Raw genomic sequence first — 19661 nt, 5'->3', positions numbered from 1 at the left:
ATAGAGAGGTTCCAAATCATGTCCAATCAATTTAATTTACCACCGGTGGACTCCAATCCAGTTGTAGAAACATTTCAAGGATAATCAATGGAAACAGGATTAACCTAAGCTCAACTAGCAAAGGGTCTGAATACTTATGTAAATGTGATATTTCAGTTATTTATTTTTAATTACTTTGCAAAAATGTCTAAACACCTGTTTTTGCTTCTTCATTCTTGGGTATTGCGAGTAGACTGATGATAAAAAAAAATGTGATCCATTTTAAAGTAAGGCTGTAACGTAACAAAATGTGGAAAAAGTGTCTGAATACCAAAGTACTGTACAAAATCTGCATTGTACCAAAGACATGAGGGTTTGTAGGTTAATTTGCCTCTGTTAATTGTCCCTAGTGTGTAGTGGATGAGAAAGTGGGATAACATAGAAATGTTGTGAACGGATGATCGATGGGCCGAAGATGTTTCCATGCTGTATATCTAAACTAAATAAATTAAAAAGTTTTTTTAGCTACATAAAAGCTTCCTTGCAATTCCTGATATAGTTCATTTATATCTAGCTCTGTTGATATTCTGCAAAACCATTCTTGCCACTGCAGTATAAACAGTCACAAGGAACTCCTAAATTCATTTAACCAATGACTTTTACAGCTTGACAGACTGGCATTCTCCAAGTCTCAGCTCGGCTTGAATCTGGATCTTACAGAAACCCATCAATAGTTAGAAGCTAGGATGATAGACCAATGCTCCTGAAACACCCATTTTGTCACAACGTTTATCAAAGAATACACTCAGATTGGCATCACAAGGAGAAAATTAAATGACAGATTAAAAGGCAATATTAAAATAACATAGCAACTGGATTCAAGCTTAATCTTAAAGTTTTCCCTTCAGGGAACCATCTTCCCAATAATTCAGAGAGAACAAAAGTGCAGAGGTTTAAATGCAGAATTATCTGAAATTACGCAGTTGGAAGCATTTGGCACACTTGCCTTCATCAGTCAGGGAAAAGACTAAAGGAGTTCAGGCATTATGTTACATTTGGTACAAGACATTGCTGATATCACACTGACATATTGTGTACTGTTCTGGTCATCTGGCTGCAGGAAGGATATCGTTAATCTGGAAAAGATGCAGGAAAGACTTACAAGGCACACTGGGAATGGAAGGATTGAGCTAAAGATATTGAATAGGCTGGGGCTTTTCTCCTTGGAGCACAAGATGCTAAGGGAGAATCACCCTATGGAGGTACTTAAGGGCACGAGGGGCATAGATACAGTGGTTACAGTCTTCCCATTGTAGAGGAGTCTAAAGTTTGAAGATATGAGTCGAGAGGGGGAAGATTTAAAGGGGACCCGAGGGGCAACTATTCCTCCAAGAGGACGGTGGAACGACAAATCAGAATATCTCGGGTAGATAAATTCGTCGGCACGGACAAGTTGGGTTGAAGGAGCCGTATCTGCACTGTATTTCTCTGCCCAAAACTATTGCCCTCAGTGCTAAGTCCCAGTGCCTTCTCCAATGAAGGGTCTATTCTCTCATGTCAAATTGCTCAAAAATAATGAATATGAAAGCGTAAATGAAAAGATTGCAAATGCTGGATATCTGAAAACACAAATCAGAAAATGGTGGAAACAACAGGCCACACATTTCTGGAAAGAGTTCCTTTCGTCCTCTCCTATCTTCTCTAGAACTTTTTCTTTCTCTCTTTCCCATTTTTAACAAAGGACCTTCAATCTGAAAGATTATCTCGTTTTGCTTTCCACAAATTGTGCCTCATCAACTGAGTGTTTCCATGATTTTGGTTTCATTTTATATGACAATAAAAATTGAATTGCACTTAGAACAATTATTGAAGGTTCAGGAACATCAGTTAATGGGTGATAGCAGGTGTTATTAGAAACATAGAAAAATAGGTGCAGGAGTCGGCCATTCAATATGATCATGGCTGATCTAAAATCAGTAACCCGTTCCTGCTATTTCCCCCATATCCCTTGATTAACTGCATTCTGTACATCATATTCAGTCCAAGTATCTCTCTAAAACAGAAACTACTGCTATACCTTACTAAACCCTGCTGCCGCCACTATTCCTTGGCATTGAAGAAGTTCTTCTCCCGCCTCCACGGCCTCTCCCACCACGAAAGCCTCCACGGAAACCTCGTCCATGAAGAAACTTAGCAGAGATTCCAAACGTTTCCGTATTAAGCTTTCTTTCTTCAGCCCATGTACGCCTATTGCAAAATGGGGGATGAAAGGAATCAATGAACTTCGGAATGCTAACGGTGAAAAAATGAAACTAGAATGTTTATACAAGGAATAAACACCCAATAAATCTGATGTTTTTGACATGGGTTAGCAAAGCTTTCATTCTTGTAGTGTACCAGCACCACACAGCTCACTATTTCCTTCTGTCCAGTGTTAAGAAGTAGAACTGTGATAAGGAGGGGATATATGAATGCGAACAGTGGAACTGGCAGAATGAATAGGGTGGGAGAGAGGCGACAAGAGGGGGAATGCAGGATTATTTTTAGTTTAGTTTAGAGATACAGTGCGGAAATAGGCCCTTCGGCCCACCGAGTCCGCACCGACCAGCAATCACCCCGCACATTAACACTATCCTACACACATTAGGGACAATTTACACATACACAAAGCCAATTAATCTACATACCTGTATGTCTTTGGAGTGTGGGGGGGGGGGGGGGGAACCGAAGATCTGAGTCGGGTTCGAACCCGGATCTCCGGTGCAGAAAGCGCTGTAACACAGCAACTCTACCTCTGCACACCCTTGAAATTAGAGAAATTAACATTCATGACGCTTGAGTAGCTTACAACCTAGCGGTATGAATTTTGATTTCTCTAATTTCAGGTAACCCCTGCAATCCCCTCTCCCGTCCCCTCCCACACCCTAGACGTCCTGCCAGTTCCACTGTTCACATCATATATCCTTTTCATTATCACCTCTTCCACAGCCAACAATGAACCAATGTGGGCTCCACCTTTTATTGGTCTTCATCGCCGACTCCGCTTTGTTTAGAACCTGTCCATACCTCTAGTTTCCCTCCCCGGTGACTTTCAATCTGAAGGGTTTCGACCCAAAACGTCACCTATTCCTTTTCTCCAAAGATGCTGCCTGACTTGCCGAGTTACTTCAGCATTTTGTGTCTTTCCACAATCAACAAGTTCGTCTTCATATCTCCACCATTTCCAATAAGATTCTATCACAAGACTTATATTGTCCTCCCCTCCTGACATGCAAGACATTATACCCTTGCAACTCCCCAGTCCAGTCTTCCCATGCCCACCATCCACAGGAGATGCAACATCAGTCCTTTCATTTCCTGCCTTCCCACCATCCATGGACAGGAACAGTCTTTCCAGGTGAAGCATTCTATTTGAACGTCTCCCAGTCTCATGTCCTGACGGGCTGATCGCTGTGTGGGGTAGTAACACCCAAGCCCCCTCACAAGTTTCCAACTGTCTGTTACTTTGTCACCATCCTACTTCCCTCTGTGGCTTCTTATATTATTACAAGACCCAATAAAAGTTTGGGGAACATTTCTTCTGTCTGGGCTGTCAAATTCTCCAATCACAGGTAATTCACTGTCTGCATTAAAACCTGATTGTCATTTGGTTCAGTTTATTGCAATTAGGATAATCTGGCCCACTGAGCATATTCCATATCTTTCCAATAGCAATGACAAGAAGCACAGGGGCCTCTAACTGTCAGTTTAAGTCATTTGATTTCATCCTATCAAAAATTTCCCCGTGGTTCCACATATCTCTGCCCCGCTATTGAAATCTAACTGGTTTTCCCTTTTCTACTACTTAAGGAGGATTTTGGAATCTGAAACATTAACTGTTTCTCTTCCACAGATTCTGCCTAATCTGAGTGGTCAGTTTCTATTCAATTGCATGGGATTCAAGGAGAGATAGCTGAATGGATACATAATTGGCTTCATTGGGAGAAACCGAGGATGATGGTGGAAGGTTGCTTCTTGGACAGGAGGCCTGTGCCCAGCGGTGTGCTTCAGGGCTTGGTGCTGGGCCCATTGCTGTTTGACATCCATATCAATTATTTGAATGAGAATGTATATGACATGATTAATAAGTTTGCAGATGATACAAAAGTGGACACGGTATTGTGAAGATGGTTGTCAAACATTGCAGCAAGATCTTGATCAGTTGGCCAGAGGAATAGTTGATGGAATTTAATACATAGAAATGTGAGGTGTTGCATTTAGAAAATCTATAAAATGGGCAGGACCTACACAGTGAATGGTATGGCTCTGGGAAGTGTTGTAGAGCGGAGGGATCTAGGAATGCAGGTATATAGTTCTTTGAAATATGTTCCTTGTCACACGTGGATGAGGTGGTCAAAAATACTTTTGGCACATTGGTCATCAGTCAGAGTATTGAGTATAGAAGTTGGAAGATCATGTTGCAGTTATACAAGACACTGGTGAAGCCGCATTTAGAGTGTTGTGTTCAGTTTACGGCCCAATGTTATAGGAAAGATGTTGTTAAGTTGGAAAGGGCGCAGAGAAGATTTACAAGGATGTTACCAGGACTCGAGGGTCCTAGTTATATGGGGAGTTACCTAGATCACATGGTGGATGAGCAGTGATGTTATAAAGGTGTATAAAAGCATAAGAGGAATAGATCGGGTAGATACACAGAATTTCTGGTCCAGAGTAGGAGAATCGAGGGCCTAGGTTTAACATGTAGAGGGAGGATTTTATAGGAATCTGAGGGGTAACTTTTTCCACACAAAGGGTGGTGGGTGTATGGAATGAGCTGCCGGAGGGGGTAGTTGAGGCAGGGACTATCGCAATGTTTAAGAAACAATTAGGTAGGTACATGGATAGGATATGTTTAGAGGGATATGGGCCAAACACAAGCAAGTGGATCCAGTGTAGATGGGACATGTTGGGCAAGTTGGGCTGAAGGGCCTGTTTCCATACCTTATGAGTACGACTTCAATATCTGTAAATTAATCCGCCTCTGCTCTTGCTTTCTCAACTGCTGCCAAAACTGTTTTCTGAAGCGTGACAAATCAGCCTCCTTCACTCCAGCCTCAACTCTGCCATACAAAACCTTGATAATGTTTTGACTTTCATCAAATCCCACTTACTCGAGATGTCCATGCTCACTACACTAATTATTTACGTGTACATACATTCTCAAATGTAAACTTTCACCTTTATCTTCATATCTCTGCATGACCTCTCACCCATTCCCAATCACCAGCTCTGCAAGACACTTAACATGTCACCTACTCAAATTCCAGACACATTTGTGAAATTAAAACACGCGCCACTATCAGAAGCCATAACTACAACTCCCAAACTACAGCTTCTCTTCCTTAAACACCACCAGCTTATTATACTAATTCATAAATGTTCCTAATAAAAGGAACTGCCCTTTAAAAAAAAATGCCCTTTAACAAGCATCTAATCTTTTTGACCAATATCTTGTTGCTTGTTGCCAAATCTAGATACTATGCAGCTTTATAATAATTGGTTATATATATGCGATACAGGTACAAGATGTACTGAGCTATCAGCAATCATGTGCAAAGACTGTGTTCTCAATATTTTCGGATCAATATTGTGACAAGCACTACACATCTCCACTAACAGACAAAATAAAAGTTAAAGCAAAGTGCTATTTTTAGGACTATGAATGAATCATAATATGTCCGATATAGTCTGTGCATCAGTTAAATGGTACATACCCAGTATTTAGATCAGCTGTTTTTAATTAGATTTAAATTTGGATAACCACAATAATAGAACTCGGTTAAGTTATAATGAATATTACGACACTATTTCAACATCTTAATAGCTTGATTATTTTGACTATTTAGCTTTCACTCCAGCTTTCCACTGATTTCCTGAAATAACATAAATTGGACTTTCATCTTTTAGGAATTCACCCAACAGAAATACATATTCACATTTCCATATGGAGATCCACCTCTACACCTCTACACCTCTAACCCAGGAAGAAGCATTTCTCTTCTCTCCCAACAACTCTCCTTACCTCCAAAATGTGCATTAGCTCTGTATCTTATGTCCAATTAAAACTGCAGCAGCATAGGCCAGATAAAGATAAATTACAATTTCCATTATGTTCCCCAGCCTGGATTTTAAACTTTCTCAGTACTCTCACTTCCAAGAGGATGACAGGCAGTCCTTTGCATCTCACTTAAATGGAAAGGGGTAGGCAAAAAAAGTGGCAAGAGGTCATTGGCCCCTTATATCTGCTCTGCCATTCAACAAAATCAGAGCTCCTCTTTCACCTCGGCACAACTTTCCTGCACTAACATACTGTCTCCTAATTCCCTTAATATCTCGACACAAATTCAAATTTAGAACATTGAAATTTTATATAACTTCCATAGCAGAGAGAAATTACATGAAAATTCAAACTTTAAACACAAGCTGCAAACATTTAACGGCATATTAAAAGGCAAGTTTATATCATTAGGAATGCAAAGAATTTCACTCACTTCAATTTAATTTATCACAAATATATTAAACAGCTCAAGCTTTACCTTGTCTTTGGCTCAGTAGAAATATTATCAAAGAATGATTTTGTTTTATCATAATAACAGTTGGGCCCAAGAGATGGCTCTTCCTTTTTTCCTTCAGGACTTGGTGATTCAACAATTGAATCTCCTTTCTCTTCCTGGATGCTAAGGTCTCCTTTATGTACAATGTCATCTAAAAAGTTAAAGGTAATTTTTAGATATATAAGTTATATAATGTTAAGATTGCAATTGCACTTTATTCTTCAGACCACATACAATCCCATTCAGTATCCATGCAGGAATTGATGCCGACACATACCCATCATTTATTTATTTGCCACTGTACCCCACAATTTAAGATTTGTGAAAGAAAAAAAAAAATCACATGTGGTTAAAGTGCACATGGTGAGATTTTATACATTTTGGTTTCACCATGTAGAAATTACAGCAGTGTTTATACATAGTCTCTCCATTTCAGGGTACTATAATGTTTGGGCCACATGGCTTCACAGGTGTTTGTAGTTGCTCAGGTGTGCCTCCTTAATGCAGGTATAAGAGAGCTCTCAGCACCTAGTCTTTCCGCCAGTCTTTCCATCACCTTTGGAAACTTTTATTGCTGTTTATCAACAGGAGGACCAAAGTTGTGCCAATGAAAGTCAAATAAGCCATTATGAGACTGAGAAACAAGAATAAAACTGTCAGACATCGGCAAAATGTTAGGCTTACCAAAATCAACTCTTTGGAACATCATTAAGAAGAAAGAGAGCACTGGTGAGCTTACTAATTGCAAAGGGACTGCAGGGCTCTCGCTTAACTTTTTTTCCCTGTTGCCAGCCAGGCAACCTTGACAGCTTTTTAGGTTGCCAAATGACAGTTTAGGTGGTCATTTAAGACGGTTTGCAAAACGTGTAATAATGTGCTTGGACGAAGTGCGTAGTTACCAGTTGGAATTATGCTCAATGAAGCATTCACATACAGGTACACAACCTTTTATCCGAAAGCCTTGGGACCAGACACTTCTCGGATTTCGGAATTTTTCGGATTTCGGAATGGAAGATTCTTAGCGTAGATTAGGTAGGTAGCACGGGCGGCTTGAAAAGTCTGGAGCGGCTGCCTCCTCCCCGGAGACCGGGGAATCATTGTAAATCATTGCTTAAATGTTAGTCAGTTAGTTTGGAGGGATTTTATGTGGTGGGGGGGGGTGAAGGGGGAAACTTTAATTCTTAGTTCCCTACCTGGTCGGAGAGGCGGGGAGCGGGCAATGCCTTACCAGGTCGCCGTGCAGTAAGCTCCGGAGCGCTGTGGCCGCCGACTCCCAACATCGCGGAGCTGGGGCTGCAGGCGTCCGGCCGCGGGCGGCGCCGGTTAGAGCTCCGACCCCGGCGAACTCTACCCCTGGCTGCGCGGCACTCCAAATCCAGCGCGGCCCGCGGCCGGACGCCCGCAGCCCCAGCTCCGCGATGTTGGGAGTCGGCAGCCACAGCGCTGGGATATCAGCGGGGAGCGGGCAATGCCTTACCGGGTCGCCGTGCGGTAAGCTCTGGAGCGCTGTGGCCGCCGACTCCCAACATCGCGGAGCTGGGGCTGCGGGCGTCCGGCCGCGAGCGGCGCTGGATTTGGAGCGCAGCCAGGGGTAGAGTTGCCGGGGTCGGAGCTACAACCGGCGCCGCCCGCGGCCGGACGCCCGCAGCCCCAGCTCCGCGATGTTGGGAGTCGGCGGCCACAGCGCTCCGGAGCTTACTGCACGGCGACCCGGTAAGGCATTGCCCGCTCCCCGCTGGTATTCCAGCGCTGTGGCTGCCGACTCCCAACACCCCCCCCACTTCACATAAAAGCCCTCCAAACTAACTGACTAACATTTAAGCAATGATTTACAGATGTTTAAGTGTCTCCCCGGTCTCCGGGGAGGAGGCAGCCGCTACAGTAGTACAGACCTGGGTTGACCGTGGGTCGTTTCGGGTCATGTTTGGCGCCGACATCCTGGAAAAAATGTCCGGTTTTCGGAGCTTTTCGGTTTCCGGAACTCCGGATAAAAGGTTGTGCACCTGTATTATGTTCAAGAAGGAACTGCAGATGCTGGAAAATCGAAGGTAGACAAAAGTGCTGGAGAAACTCAGCAGGTGCAGCAGCATCTATGGAGCGAAGGAAATAGGCAACGTTTCAGGCCGAAACCCATCAGTCTGAAGAAGGGTTTTGGCCCGAAACGTTGCCCATTTCCTTCGCTCCATAGATGCTGCCGCATCCGCTGAGTTTCTCCAGCAATTTTGTCTACATTCACATATTATTTCTGCTTCAAATAAAGTCACAAACTAAACATATTCACCAATCAAGACATTATATATACCGCAATGACATGCAGCAAAATTATAATACAATATCTCAACTCTTTATACACATTGCAATTGATGCAAGCACGTTTTCTGTGAAGGATCGAAAATTACCATGACATGGCCATAGCATGCTATTGCTATTGGCACAGAAACACTCAGCTTCCCACATAATTTATCCATAACAAAATATACAGGTTGCAAGGACATTTTTAAAGGCATTTTATGATAATAGCTGTTAAAACCGACTATACCCATCTGACAGGTTAAACATTACACTAACTGACAAGAGATGGCCAAAGGACAAAACTGCAGCAAATGTTCTTTTGGTAATATGTTTAAAGGTGTCAAAACAAATAATAACATTGGGAATTAAAATACATTTGATTGCATTCCGTTATCAAACTTAGTCAATGTTCGCTCTGAAGACCATGAAGCACAATAGGGTCAGGGGGTGTGTGAATCAGTGCGGGGTGGATAGATGGCGGTGGGGGGTTTGAGAAGGCAGTCGGTGCGGAATGGATGGATTGAGGCAGATGAATTAGTACGTGTTGGTTGGAGTATGTAAAATTGTGAGGGGAGATGTCAGTGGTGTTGAATGGGGGTTCAGTACGGAAGGATGGGGGGGGGGATCAGTACAGGAGGAAGGGGGGTAGACAAAAATGCTGGAGAAATTCAGCAGGTGAGGCAGCATCTATGGAGCTAAGGAAATATGCAACGTTTCGGTCAAGGCCCTTCTTCAAACTGTTCCCCCCATTCTTCTTGAATGGGGGGGGGGGGGATCAGTACAGGATGGATTGGGGGGGGGGGGGGGGGGGGGGGGGGGGGGAAGGGTCAGCACAGGTCCAGAACAAGGGGTCACAGTTTAAGTCCAGAACAAGGGGTCACAGTTTAAAGATAAGGGGGAAATCTTTTAGGACTGAGATGAGGAAAATATTTTTCACACAGAGAGTGGTGAATCTCTGGAATTCTCTCCACAGAAGGTAGTTGAGGCCAGTTCATTGGCTATATTTAAGAGGGAGTTAGATTTGGCCATTGTGGCTAAAGGGATCAGGGGGTATGGAGAGAAGGCAGGTACAGGATACTGAGTTGGATGATCAGCCATGATCATATTGAATGGCGGTGCAGGCTCGAAGGGCCGAATGGCCTACTCCTGCACCTATTTTCTATGTTTCTATGAATGGGGGGGATCAGTACAGGATGAATTGGGGGGGGGGGGGGGGGGGCAGTCAGGACAGTGTGGATCGGAGGGTCTGTGCAGGATGAATGGGGGATCACTACAGGATGAATGAGGGGTTCAGTATAGGATGAATGGGGGATCAGTACGGGATGCATGAGGGGATCAGTACAGGATGGATGGGGGGTCAGTAAAAGATGATTGGGGGATCAGTACGGGATGAATGAGGGGATCAGTACAGGATGCATGAGGGGATCAGAACAGGATGAATGGGTAGATCACTACAGGGTGGATGGGGGGCTTGGTGCAGGGTAAATGGAGGGTGGGTAAGTACGGGATGAATGGGAGGATCAGTGCAGTATGAATGGGGGGGAAGTGCAGGATGGATGGGAAGGGGGGTCAGTACAGGATGAATTGGGGGGCCAGTGTAGGATGGTGGCAGGAGAATCAATGCGAGGTGGGTAGGGTGATGAATAGATTGGGGGGGGGGGGGGGGGGTAGATGGGGAGGGGAGCACAGGGGATGTCAGTGAGGACTGAATAGAGGAGGGAATGGGGATCAGTGCGGGATGGAGAGGAGGGGTCCCGGGATAAAAGGGGTGGGGGGGGGGGGGGCGTACAAGAGAGAGAAAGAGAGAGAGGGTGGGTGGAAGGTGCAGAAGAGGTGGGGAGGAAGGAAGGTCAGCGCTCCTCAGACAACATCGCCCCGCTGCCTTAGCCATCCCTGTTCAACGCCAAAGTGTCGCCGCCTCCTCGACACCGCCAGCCAACAGGAAGGTGCGGGGCCGAGCTGTGCAGCTCTGTCGTGCAGCTGCTTCAGACGGCGGAAGGAGGCCTCCGCCTCCCCCTCCCTCCTCTCGGCCTCGGCGTGCGGGAGGGGTTGTGAAAGCGCCGTTGGCGGATTTGCAAGCAGTGGCCGTTATCAGGGCAATAGCGGCCGCTGCTTGCAAATCCGCCAACGGTACTTTCACAACCCCTCCCGCACGCCGAGGCTGGGAGGAGGGAGAGGGAGAGAGGGAGAGGGAGGTTCTTTGCGCCGGGCGGGGTGCGGAGGAGGAGGCGATGGGGCCGCTGTTGCCGCTGCTGTCGCTGCTCGGGGCCCGTCATTCGCGTTCCGACCCTTCGTCACCACGCACCTAGTGTCTTTGCCCCGCAATCAAAGATACTAGACGAATACAGCCGCCGACACGAAACGTCACGTTCCTATTCTCCAGAGATGCTGCCTGACCCGCGGAGTTATTCCAGTTTTTTGTGTCTATCGGTATAAACCAGCATTTGATTGCCAAGCCGGGCAAAATGAGTCGGCATTTAGGTTGCCCGGCTGCATTTTGAGTGGTCAATGGCACCCGGGCAACCGCTAATTCCGAGCCCTGGACTGGCAGGCCAAGGAAGACCTCCACAGCAGATGACAGAAGAATTCTCTTTATAATAAGGAAAAATCCTCACACACCTGTCCGACAGATCAGAAACACTCTTCAGGAGAGGTGTGGATTTGTCAATGACCACTGTCTGCAGAAGACTTCGTGAACAAACAGAAATACACAGGGCACACTGCAAGATGCAAACCACTGGTTAGTCGCAAAAATAGGATGGCCAGGTTACAGTTTGCCAAGAAGTACTTAAAAGAACAACCACAGTTCTGGAAAAAAGGTCATACAACAAGAAAAGAACCAAGACACAACACAATTTACACAAACATCCATCACAGTGAATCTCCTCCTCACTGTGATGGAAGGCAAAGTCTTATCTCTCCCCTGCACTCCCCATTCTCCTCCCGATGTCAAAGTCAAAACCCCCGGCGGGCGATGGTAAATAAGTCCCGCGGCCATTAAGGCCGCGCCGGGCGATGCAAGACCGCGCTCCAGGTCTTGATGTTGAGGAGCCCCCGGCGGACGCTAACAAGTCCCGTGGCCATTAAAGCTGCGCCGGGCGATGTAAGGCCCCGCTCCAGGTCATTTTCAACCCCGCAACTCGGGCGGGAGAAGTTGCCGTTGCGGAAGCTCCGATAAGCGGTCTCCCACCAGGGACCCGCGAGCTCCCGATGTTACCGTCCACCAGGCCTGCGGCTGGAGCCTCCGAAGCTCCGGGGTCGGGCCATAGCAGCGCGCCACCACAGCTCCGCCCGTTCCGAACTCGGCCAGCCCCACGATGGTAAGTCAGCAGGCTCCGCGACTGGAGCCCCCAGGTCGTTCCGGTTGGAGGCCGCTCCACGGTGCTAGGCCCTAACGACAACAGAGACCCCAACAGGGAAAAGATTTTAAAGTTTCCCCCACCCCGCCCCCCACACATACACAGTTAAAAAAACACTATAAACTACACTCAACGGGACAAAGAAAATCAAAAAAAGACAGACGGACTGCAGAGGCCGCTGCGACATGGGTCGCGCTGCCCAAAGCATACCACATCATCTGTGAAACACGGTGGTGGGGGTGTTTTGGCCTGGGCATGTATGGCTGCTGAAGGTACTGGCTCACTTATCTCCATTGATGATACTACTGCTGATTGTAGTAGCATAATGAATTCTGAAGTGTATAGACACATCCTATCTGCTCAAGTTCAAACAAATACCTCAAAACTCAATGGCCGCCGGTTCATTCTACAGCAAGACAATGATCCCAAACGTACTGATAAAGCAACAAAGGAGCTTTTCAAAGCTAAAAGATGATCAATTCTTGAGTTGCCATGTCAATCACCAGATCTGATCCCAATTGAGCATGCATTTTATATGCTGAAGAGGAAACTGAAGGGGACTAGCCCACAAAACAAGCATAAGCTAAAGATGGCTGCAATACAGGCCTGGCAGAGCAACACCAGAGCAGACACCCAGCAACTGGTGATTTCCTTGAATCGCAGACTTCAAACAGTCATTGCATGCAAAGGATATGCAACAAAATACTAAACATGACTACTTTAATTTACATGACACTGCTGTGTCCCAAATATTATGGTGCCTTGAAATGGGGGGGGGGGGGGACTATGTCTAAACACAGCTGTAATTTCTACATGGTGAAACCAAAATGTATAAAAATCATAATCATACTTTTTTAGCCAAGTATGTTTTGCAACATACGAGGAATTTGCTTTGCCATAGTCATACTAATAAAAAGCAACTGAATACACAAAAAACATTTTAACATGAACATCCACCACAGTGACTCCCCCCCCCATTTCCCACTATGATGGAAGGCGAAAAAAAGTTCAATCTCTTCCCTTCTTTGTTCTCCCGCAGTCGGGGAACTTGAGCCTTCCATTGACGAGACGATCTTGACTCCCGTAGCCAACGGCGGGTCTCCTCATCAAGGCGATCAAGCTCTTGCATCGAGGGGGATGATAGCTCCTCCGCGCCAGCAATAGGACCTTGGGTCGGGGCTTGTCGAACCTTCTGCGTCGTTGGAGCTCCCAACTCGGCCTCTCCCGAGACTGCGAGCCCTTGATGTTAAAGTTGGAGCATCGATGTTATTAAATACCCAACGACAACATCTGACAATGTGCACTTTACCCACATGTTTTTTTTTCTATTACAAATCTCAAATTGTGGAGTACAGAGGCAAATAAATAAATGATGGGTCTTTGTCCCAAACATTATGGAGGGCACTGTATGCCTGCTCCTATAATTTTGCTGCTTTACTTGAATATTTTGTCTCTAGTGCCACCTATCTATTGCTGTACAAATCGCATGCAAATTCTTGAGGATTTTTTACTGCTCAAAATTAGAACAGAATATTTACTTAAACAGATTTAAAATTCACACCTTGCTCCCTGCTTAATCAAAGTGCGTGTGGTACACTTTTGTAGCTGAAATACAGAAGGTCGGGCAGTCCAAATGAGCATTAAAACAGACAATATCCACCTTGCACTGAATACACAAAGTTTAAAAAAATTAATACTTGATAAGTATAGCATATCTCCCTATCACATAGCCACACTTGCTGTATCAAATCAAAGCTAATCACCTCTGATGGTGAAGAAATAATGTCGTTTTATCAACATGACTAAGACACTATTGAAAGAAACAAATTGCCAGTGTATAGTAACTTTAAAAATCACTTTTTATTTGTAGCAATAGAGTACCTTTTATTTTTAATTTGTTTTGGAACTCCTTTTCAAACTCCTCCTTATTAAACTGAGCATTTGCACTTTCAAAATCAAAGTCCCCTTCAAACTTCATGGTTGCTTCTTTATTATTTCCTGAAAAGTTTTGTCCTCTTCCACGGTTTCTGACTCTTCTATTGCCTGAAATGAAGGTACACTTTTTTTGGTATTACAAAAGCAGTAAGTTTTGAAGAGTTGATGGAACAAGTTTAAACAAGCAAGAAACATAGAAAATAGGTGCAGGAGTAGGCCATTCGGCCCCTCGAGCCAGCACCACCATTCAATATGATCATGGCTGATCATCCAAAATCAGTACCTCGTTCCGGCCTTATCCCAATATCCCTTTATTCCCTTAGCATTAAGAGCTAAATCCAACTCTCTCTTGAAAACATCCAGTGAATTGGCCTCCACTGCCTTCTGTGGCAGAGTTCCACAGATTCACAACTCTCTGGGTGTAAAGGTTTTTCCTCATCTCAGTCCTAAATAGCCTATCCCTTATTTTTAAACTGTGACCCCTTGTTCTGGACTCCCCCAACATCGGTACATTTTTTCCTGCATCTACCCTGCCCAATCCTCTTAAGAATTTTATATGTTTCTATACGATTACCTCTCATCCTTCTAAATTCCAGCAAATACAATCCCCGTCGACCCATTCTTTCATCATACGTCAGTTCCGCCATCGCAGGAATTAACCTGGTGAACCTACGCTGCACTCCCTCAATAGCAATAATGTCCTTCCTCAAATTAGGAGACCAAAATTGCCCACAACACTCCAGGTGCGGTCTCACCAGGGCCCTGTACAACTGCAGTAGGACCTCCTTGCTCCTAAGCTCAAATCCTCTCGAAATGAAGGCCAACATGCCATTGGCTTTCTTCACTGCCTGCTATACCTGCATGCTTACTTTCAGTGACTAATGTATAAGCATGCTTAATTTCAGTGACTGATGTACAAGCATCTGCTATGCCTCTGCCCACTCACCCAACCTATCCAAGTCACCCTGCAGCCTTATCGCATCCTCCTCGCAGCTCACACTGCCACCCAGCTTTGAGTCATCCACAAACTTAGACATGTTACATTTAATTCCCTCGTCTAAATCATTAATATATATTGTAAACAACTGGGGTCCCAGCACCGAGCATTGCGGCACCCCACTTGTCACTGCCTGCCATTCTGAAAAGGACCTGTTAATTCCTACTCTTTGCTTCCTGTCTGCCAACCAGTTCTCTATCCATGTCAATACCCTACCCCCAATACCATGTGCTCTAATTTTCTACATTAATCTCTTGTGTGGGACCTTGTCAAAAGCGTTTTGAAAGTCCAGATACACCACATCCACTGGCTCTCCCATATCCATTCTACTTGTTACATCCTCAAAAAATTCCAAAAGATTAGTCAAGCATGATTTCCCCTTCATAAATCCATGCTGACTTTGACTGATCCCATCACTGCTTTCCAAATGTGCCGCTATACCATCTTTAATAATCGACTCCAGCATCTTCCCCATTACCGATTTAAGGCTAACTGGTCTATAATTCCCCGTTTTCTCTCTCCCTCCTTTCTTTAAAAAGTGTAGTTACATTGGTTACCCTCCAGTCCACAGGAACTGATCCACAGTCGAGAGGACATTGGAAAACGATCACCAATGCATCCACGATTTCTAGGGCCACCTCCTTGAGTTCTCTGGGATACAGATCATCAGTACTTGGGGATTTATCTACCTTCAGTCCCAACAGTTTACCGAACACCATTTTGTGACTAATGTGGATTTCCTTCAGTTCCTCCCTCCCACTAGATTCTCGGTCCCCTAGTATTTCCGAGAGATTGTTTGTGTCTTCCTTAGTGAAGACAGAACCAAAGTACGCATTTAAAACTGTTCTGCCATTTCCTTGTTTCCCATTATAAATTCACCTGTCTCTGACTGTAAGGGACCTACATTCGTCTTCACTAATGATGCCTCAGGGACCTACAAGGCAAGATCATTTTTATATTCACATTCCAAGTTAGCTGTAATTGAGTTTTTCACAGGCATAGCACTAACAAGTATCAGAAACAATGGCAGCTATACCAAGAATTGAAAGCAGCTTTCCTCAACATATTTCTACAGAGGCTAAACTGCTTTATAAATTATACAATTGGTATTGGTTTATGATTGCCATGTGGACTGAGATTCAGTGAACAGCTTTGTTTGTGTGCTATCGAATTAAATCAGATCATACTGTACACGAGTAAAATCAAGCCATACAAAAGGTAGTGCAAAGACAAACGTGCAGAATACAACAGCTCTAATTATTCTAATTTACTTTACTCTCTACTGCATTATAGTGTCATAACTACAGAGAAAACATCCAGAGTCCACATTGAAGGTAGGCTGGAAAATCAGGACTATACCATAACTTTTGGGAAGACTGTTCAGTAGTTTGATAACAGAGAGTTAGAAGCTAGTTAGAAACAAACCGAGTCCGATGGTATCTGCTATCAAGTTATGTATCTTCCGCCTGATGGCAGAAGGGAGAAGAGGAAGTGACCTGGGTGAAAAAGGTCCTTAATTATGTTGCTAACTTTCCCCCAAGGCAGCATAAGGTATAGATGGAGTCGATAAGAGGGAGGTTGAATCTGGTATGTGCGATGCACTGGGCTATATCCACAAAGTTATGAAAATTAGGGAAGGAACAACTTTATTAAAACAAATCAATCACCAGATACACTTCAGTTGTAGAAATTCCTATTTATTTTGTCACAACTGTTAGATATCTAAACTATCTGACATTAGATAACTTTGGAACTACAAAGCACTTCAACATTTTCTTTGCACTGGCTATAAAAAGTTCAGTATAAAACCTACAAGATCTCAAATCTTTACAAACAGCTGAGAACTCCCCCAGCGCTCAAAAACACAATACTGCAGTCAAATCAAAATTCATCCTTTCTACATTTTAAGTTTACTTTTTTTGAGCAGTAGCAGCTTTACTACTGCATCTGCATTTTGTCGTGTAATAAATGTCAGTTTTCTCTAGTCAATTATTTCTGAGTCTGAGTGCAAGTCATATATAAGATAACCAATCTGCCTCGCTAGTAGTCTCTAAGACTAATTTACACATACCGAATCCAGAAATAATTTTAAATAAAAAATAATGAAATGCGAGCTACTTTGGTTTTGAACCAGATTTTGATAGTTTTTAATAAAAATGCACAAATGTACTTAGATTTTGCACAGACACACAAATGGGCAGCATATCCATAGTAACGGGGGGGGGGGGGAATCAAAGTTTCATTCATAAGCTGAACATGAAGCAATGTATATTGAAATGGTGGCTGTGGTTAGCTTGGGTCTCTGCCCATGCAGTTTATGTGGAAATGTACAAATTACATCCATAAGATTACTTGTTGGATGTTTTCCACTTTGTATGTTTAGTAAGTTTTTATTTGCTCAACCCTGGTTTTCACTGTCTGATTGCTACTCTGCAAAGCAATGACATGAGCAAAAGCCTACTAGTGGATTAACAAAATACTCACCTGACCGTCTCCTTTGAGGCTGAGGCTTTTTATTCTCATCATTCACTTGAGCTCGACTTTGTGTGAGAGACTGTGGGATAACTAGGGGAAAAGAAAAGATAGAATTCACTACCCTTTACTCTTCCTCAAAAAACAGTCAACATGCACAGTTTCATATTAGTGTTTGCCCTCACACTACGAGTTACTAACATTGCTGGCATCAGATTCAATAAAAAAGCAAATCAATAAGCAATCAAATGCAACCTCCTTTCTACAATATGCAATGCAGTATATAGCTTTATCATTTAGACACAAAAAATTAATATGGCTAATGGTGCACATCTGAAAATCTCTTACCTTTCCTTTGCTCCAGTCCAATGGATTGCTGATTTATACTGGTAGGGATTTTATCTTGTTGAAGGTTCTTCTGATTAAGGCCCTCTGTGGGACTTGTCTGCACACCTTGTTCCACCATAGGACTTTGTCTTGGTGGCAAAAATGGAAAACCAGTAGCTGCTAAATAGAGAAATTTATTTCAGCAACTACAAACAGAGATTGAGTTTAGTCTACAACTTTGCATGCACTGGAGGAGATTCCAAAAATAATAAAAGATAAGAGCAATTATTAGTTAGCAGGAATGCAGGAGTGGCAAATGATCTTTGGTTAGTTAACTTATTTTCAGAAGTGCAATAAACAGATGAATGCATACTCATTTCAATTATTGGGCTTGTACCAGAATAATCAAGAAAGCTTATTATTTTTTACTAAATTGTACAGTTAAGATATATTCTATTTACAGATTATATGAGATCAAAAATCCCAACAGTCATGATGAACTAAACAGGAGAAATTTCATGATGTGCGCTATCCATAAACTGATGCTGCAGGTCCTCAATATACCTCAATGTACTACAGCTGGTGTAATGTATTCCTGACAATACAACAATAGTTTTGAAATGCCAGGACAGACCATTTTAAAAATCAACGTTCTCAATATTTTTCCATTATGTTACTAGATCTGCCGAGGCAACATAAACAGAATGAAAAACATTAGTCATTTTGAAATCAATGGTTTTCACATACTAATTATGATGAAAGGTCATTACCAGTATTTAAAATTCAGGGCAATGTCAGTGGTGAAGTGTCAGCATTCATGGCAACCCCTGCCCAACACACACATTTGGAACTTCCACATACAGGCCCACCACCAATTATCCGGCAACTGGTGATCCAGCAGCTCCTTTAATCTGGACAAAATTACGAGAGTGCACTTGAAATCCCCTTCAGAAGTGCTACCCCAAAAAAGTGGCGCCTAAGATGGATGAGGTGGCTCATCAGGACTCATCAGCCGATAGGCGAGTCGAATTTGTCCCCTGCCGCCGTGGCTCGGGAACTTCTACCCGGCCAGAGCCAGCGCAGATTCATTTCCATAGCCAACTTTCCCGCATCCAATCGGCGGGTCGAATTTGGCTGGGGCTCTGAAATTTGTTCCCATAGCCATCTTCCGAGGCCGACTTTGCGGGCTGGTATCTAGGCTCCCAGGTGGCCTCAGCAGACTGTTCCGATACTGTTGGACTCCTCTTGGAGGTTATGACCTCTGTTGGCTTGGCAAAACAGATAATCCAGAAAGGCTCTCGAACCAAGGATGCTGGAAAATCAGTGGTGGACCTATAATTAGAGAAGTCTCCACCTTGTTGCCTGTGCTCCTCGCTTCTCAAATTCTGATCTTGGAATCCAATGGTAACATTTGGGGAGGGGGAGGTGATGGCAGATCTCAACCTCATCTGGACTTCGAGTTAATGGCCTGAAATCTGCTGATAACGCGTCGCAGTTGAAATTACGCAATTGGTAATTGTACATTCTGGACTAGGACCTGGGCGCATTCAGTGAAGCCCTGAATGACAACAGGGCATTGCATGATGTAATTTAACTACCGCGCAATGTCAGCAAAGACATGCTTTCAGGAAATCTCAAGCCATTAACTCTCACCCCCCCCCCCCCCCCACAACACACATGCGCACACACACACACACGTTGCTGCTT

At 44.0% G+C, this 19661-nt stretch overlaps 1 protein-coding gene across 7 annotated transcripts in view; it reads right to left on the bottom strand.

Annotated features, from left to right (window-relative positions):
* lsm14b (LSM family member 14B) overlaps nucleotides 1-19661 on the bottom strand; it is a 40202-nt gene that overhangs the window by 4331 nt on the left and 16210 nt on the right. For 2 of the 7 annotated variants that reach the window (XM_033041918.1, XM_033041920.1), the window contains 6 exons: nucleotides 17976-18134; nucleotides 17640-17720; nucleotides 14105-14266; nucleotides 13244-13462; nucleotides 6555-6723; nucleotides 2057-2226 (listed from right to left, as the gene is read on the bottom strand). In XM_033041918.1, coding sequence (XP_032897809.1) covers nucleotides 2061-2226; nucleotides 6555-6723; nucleotides 13244-13462; nucleotides 14105-14266; nucleotides 17640-17720; nucleotides 17976-18134 — 956 coding nt within the window. In that variant the 3' untranslated portion in view covers nucleotides 2057-2060. The remainder of the gene's footprint in view (nucleotides 1-2056; nucleotides 2227-6554; nucleotides 6724-13243; nucleotides 13463-14104; nucleotides 14267-17639; nucleotides 17721-17975; nucleotides 18135-19661) is intronic. The other 5 variants (XM_033041919.1, XM_033041921.1, XM_033041923.1 and 2 more) reach the window with 3 other exon arrangements.

Source organism: Amblyraja radiata, chromosome 23 (assembly GCF_010909765.2).
Source record: "Amblyraja radiata isolate CabotCenter1 chromosome 23, sAmbRad1.1.pri, whole genome shotgun sequence".
In the NCBI taxonomy this organism is placed as follows: domain Eukaryota; kingdom Metazoa; phylum Chordata; class Chondrichthyes; order Rajiformes; family Rajidae; genus Amblyraja; species Amblyraja radiata.
The sequence above is the reverse complement of the archived record's forward strand: the minus strand, read 5'-3'. Positions and strand labels throughout refer to the sequence as shown.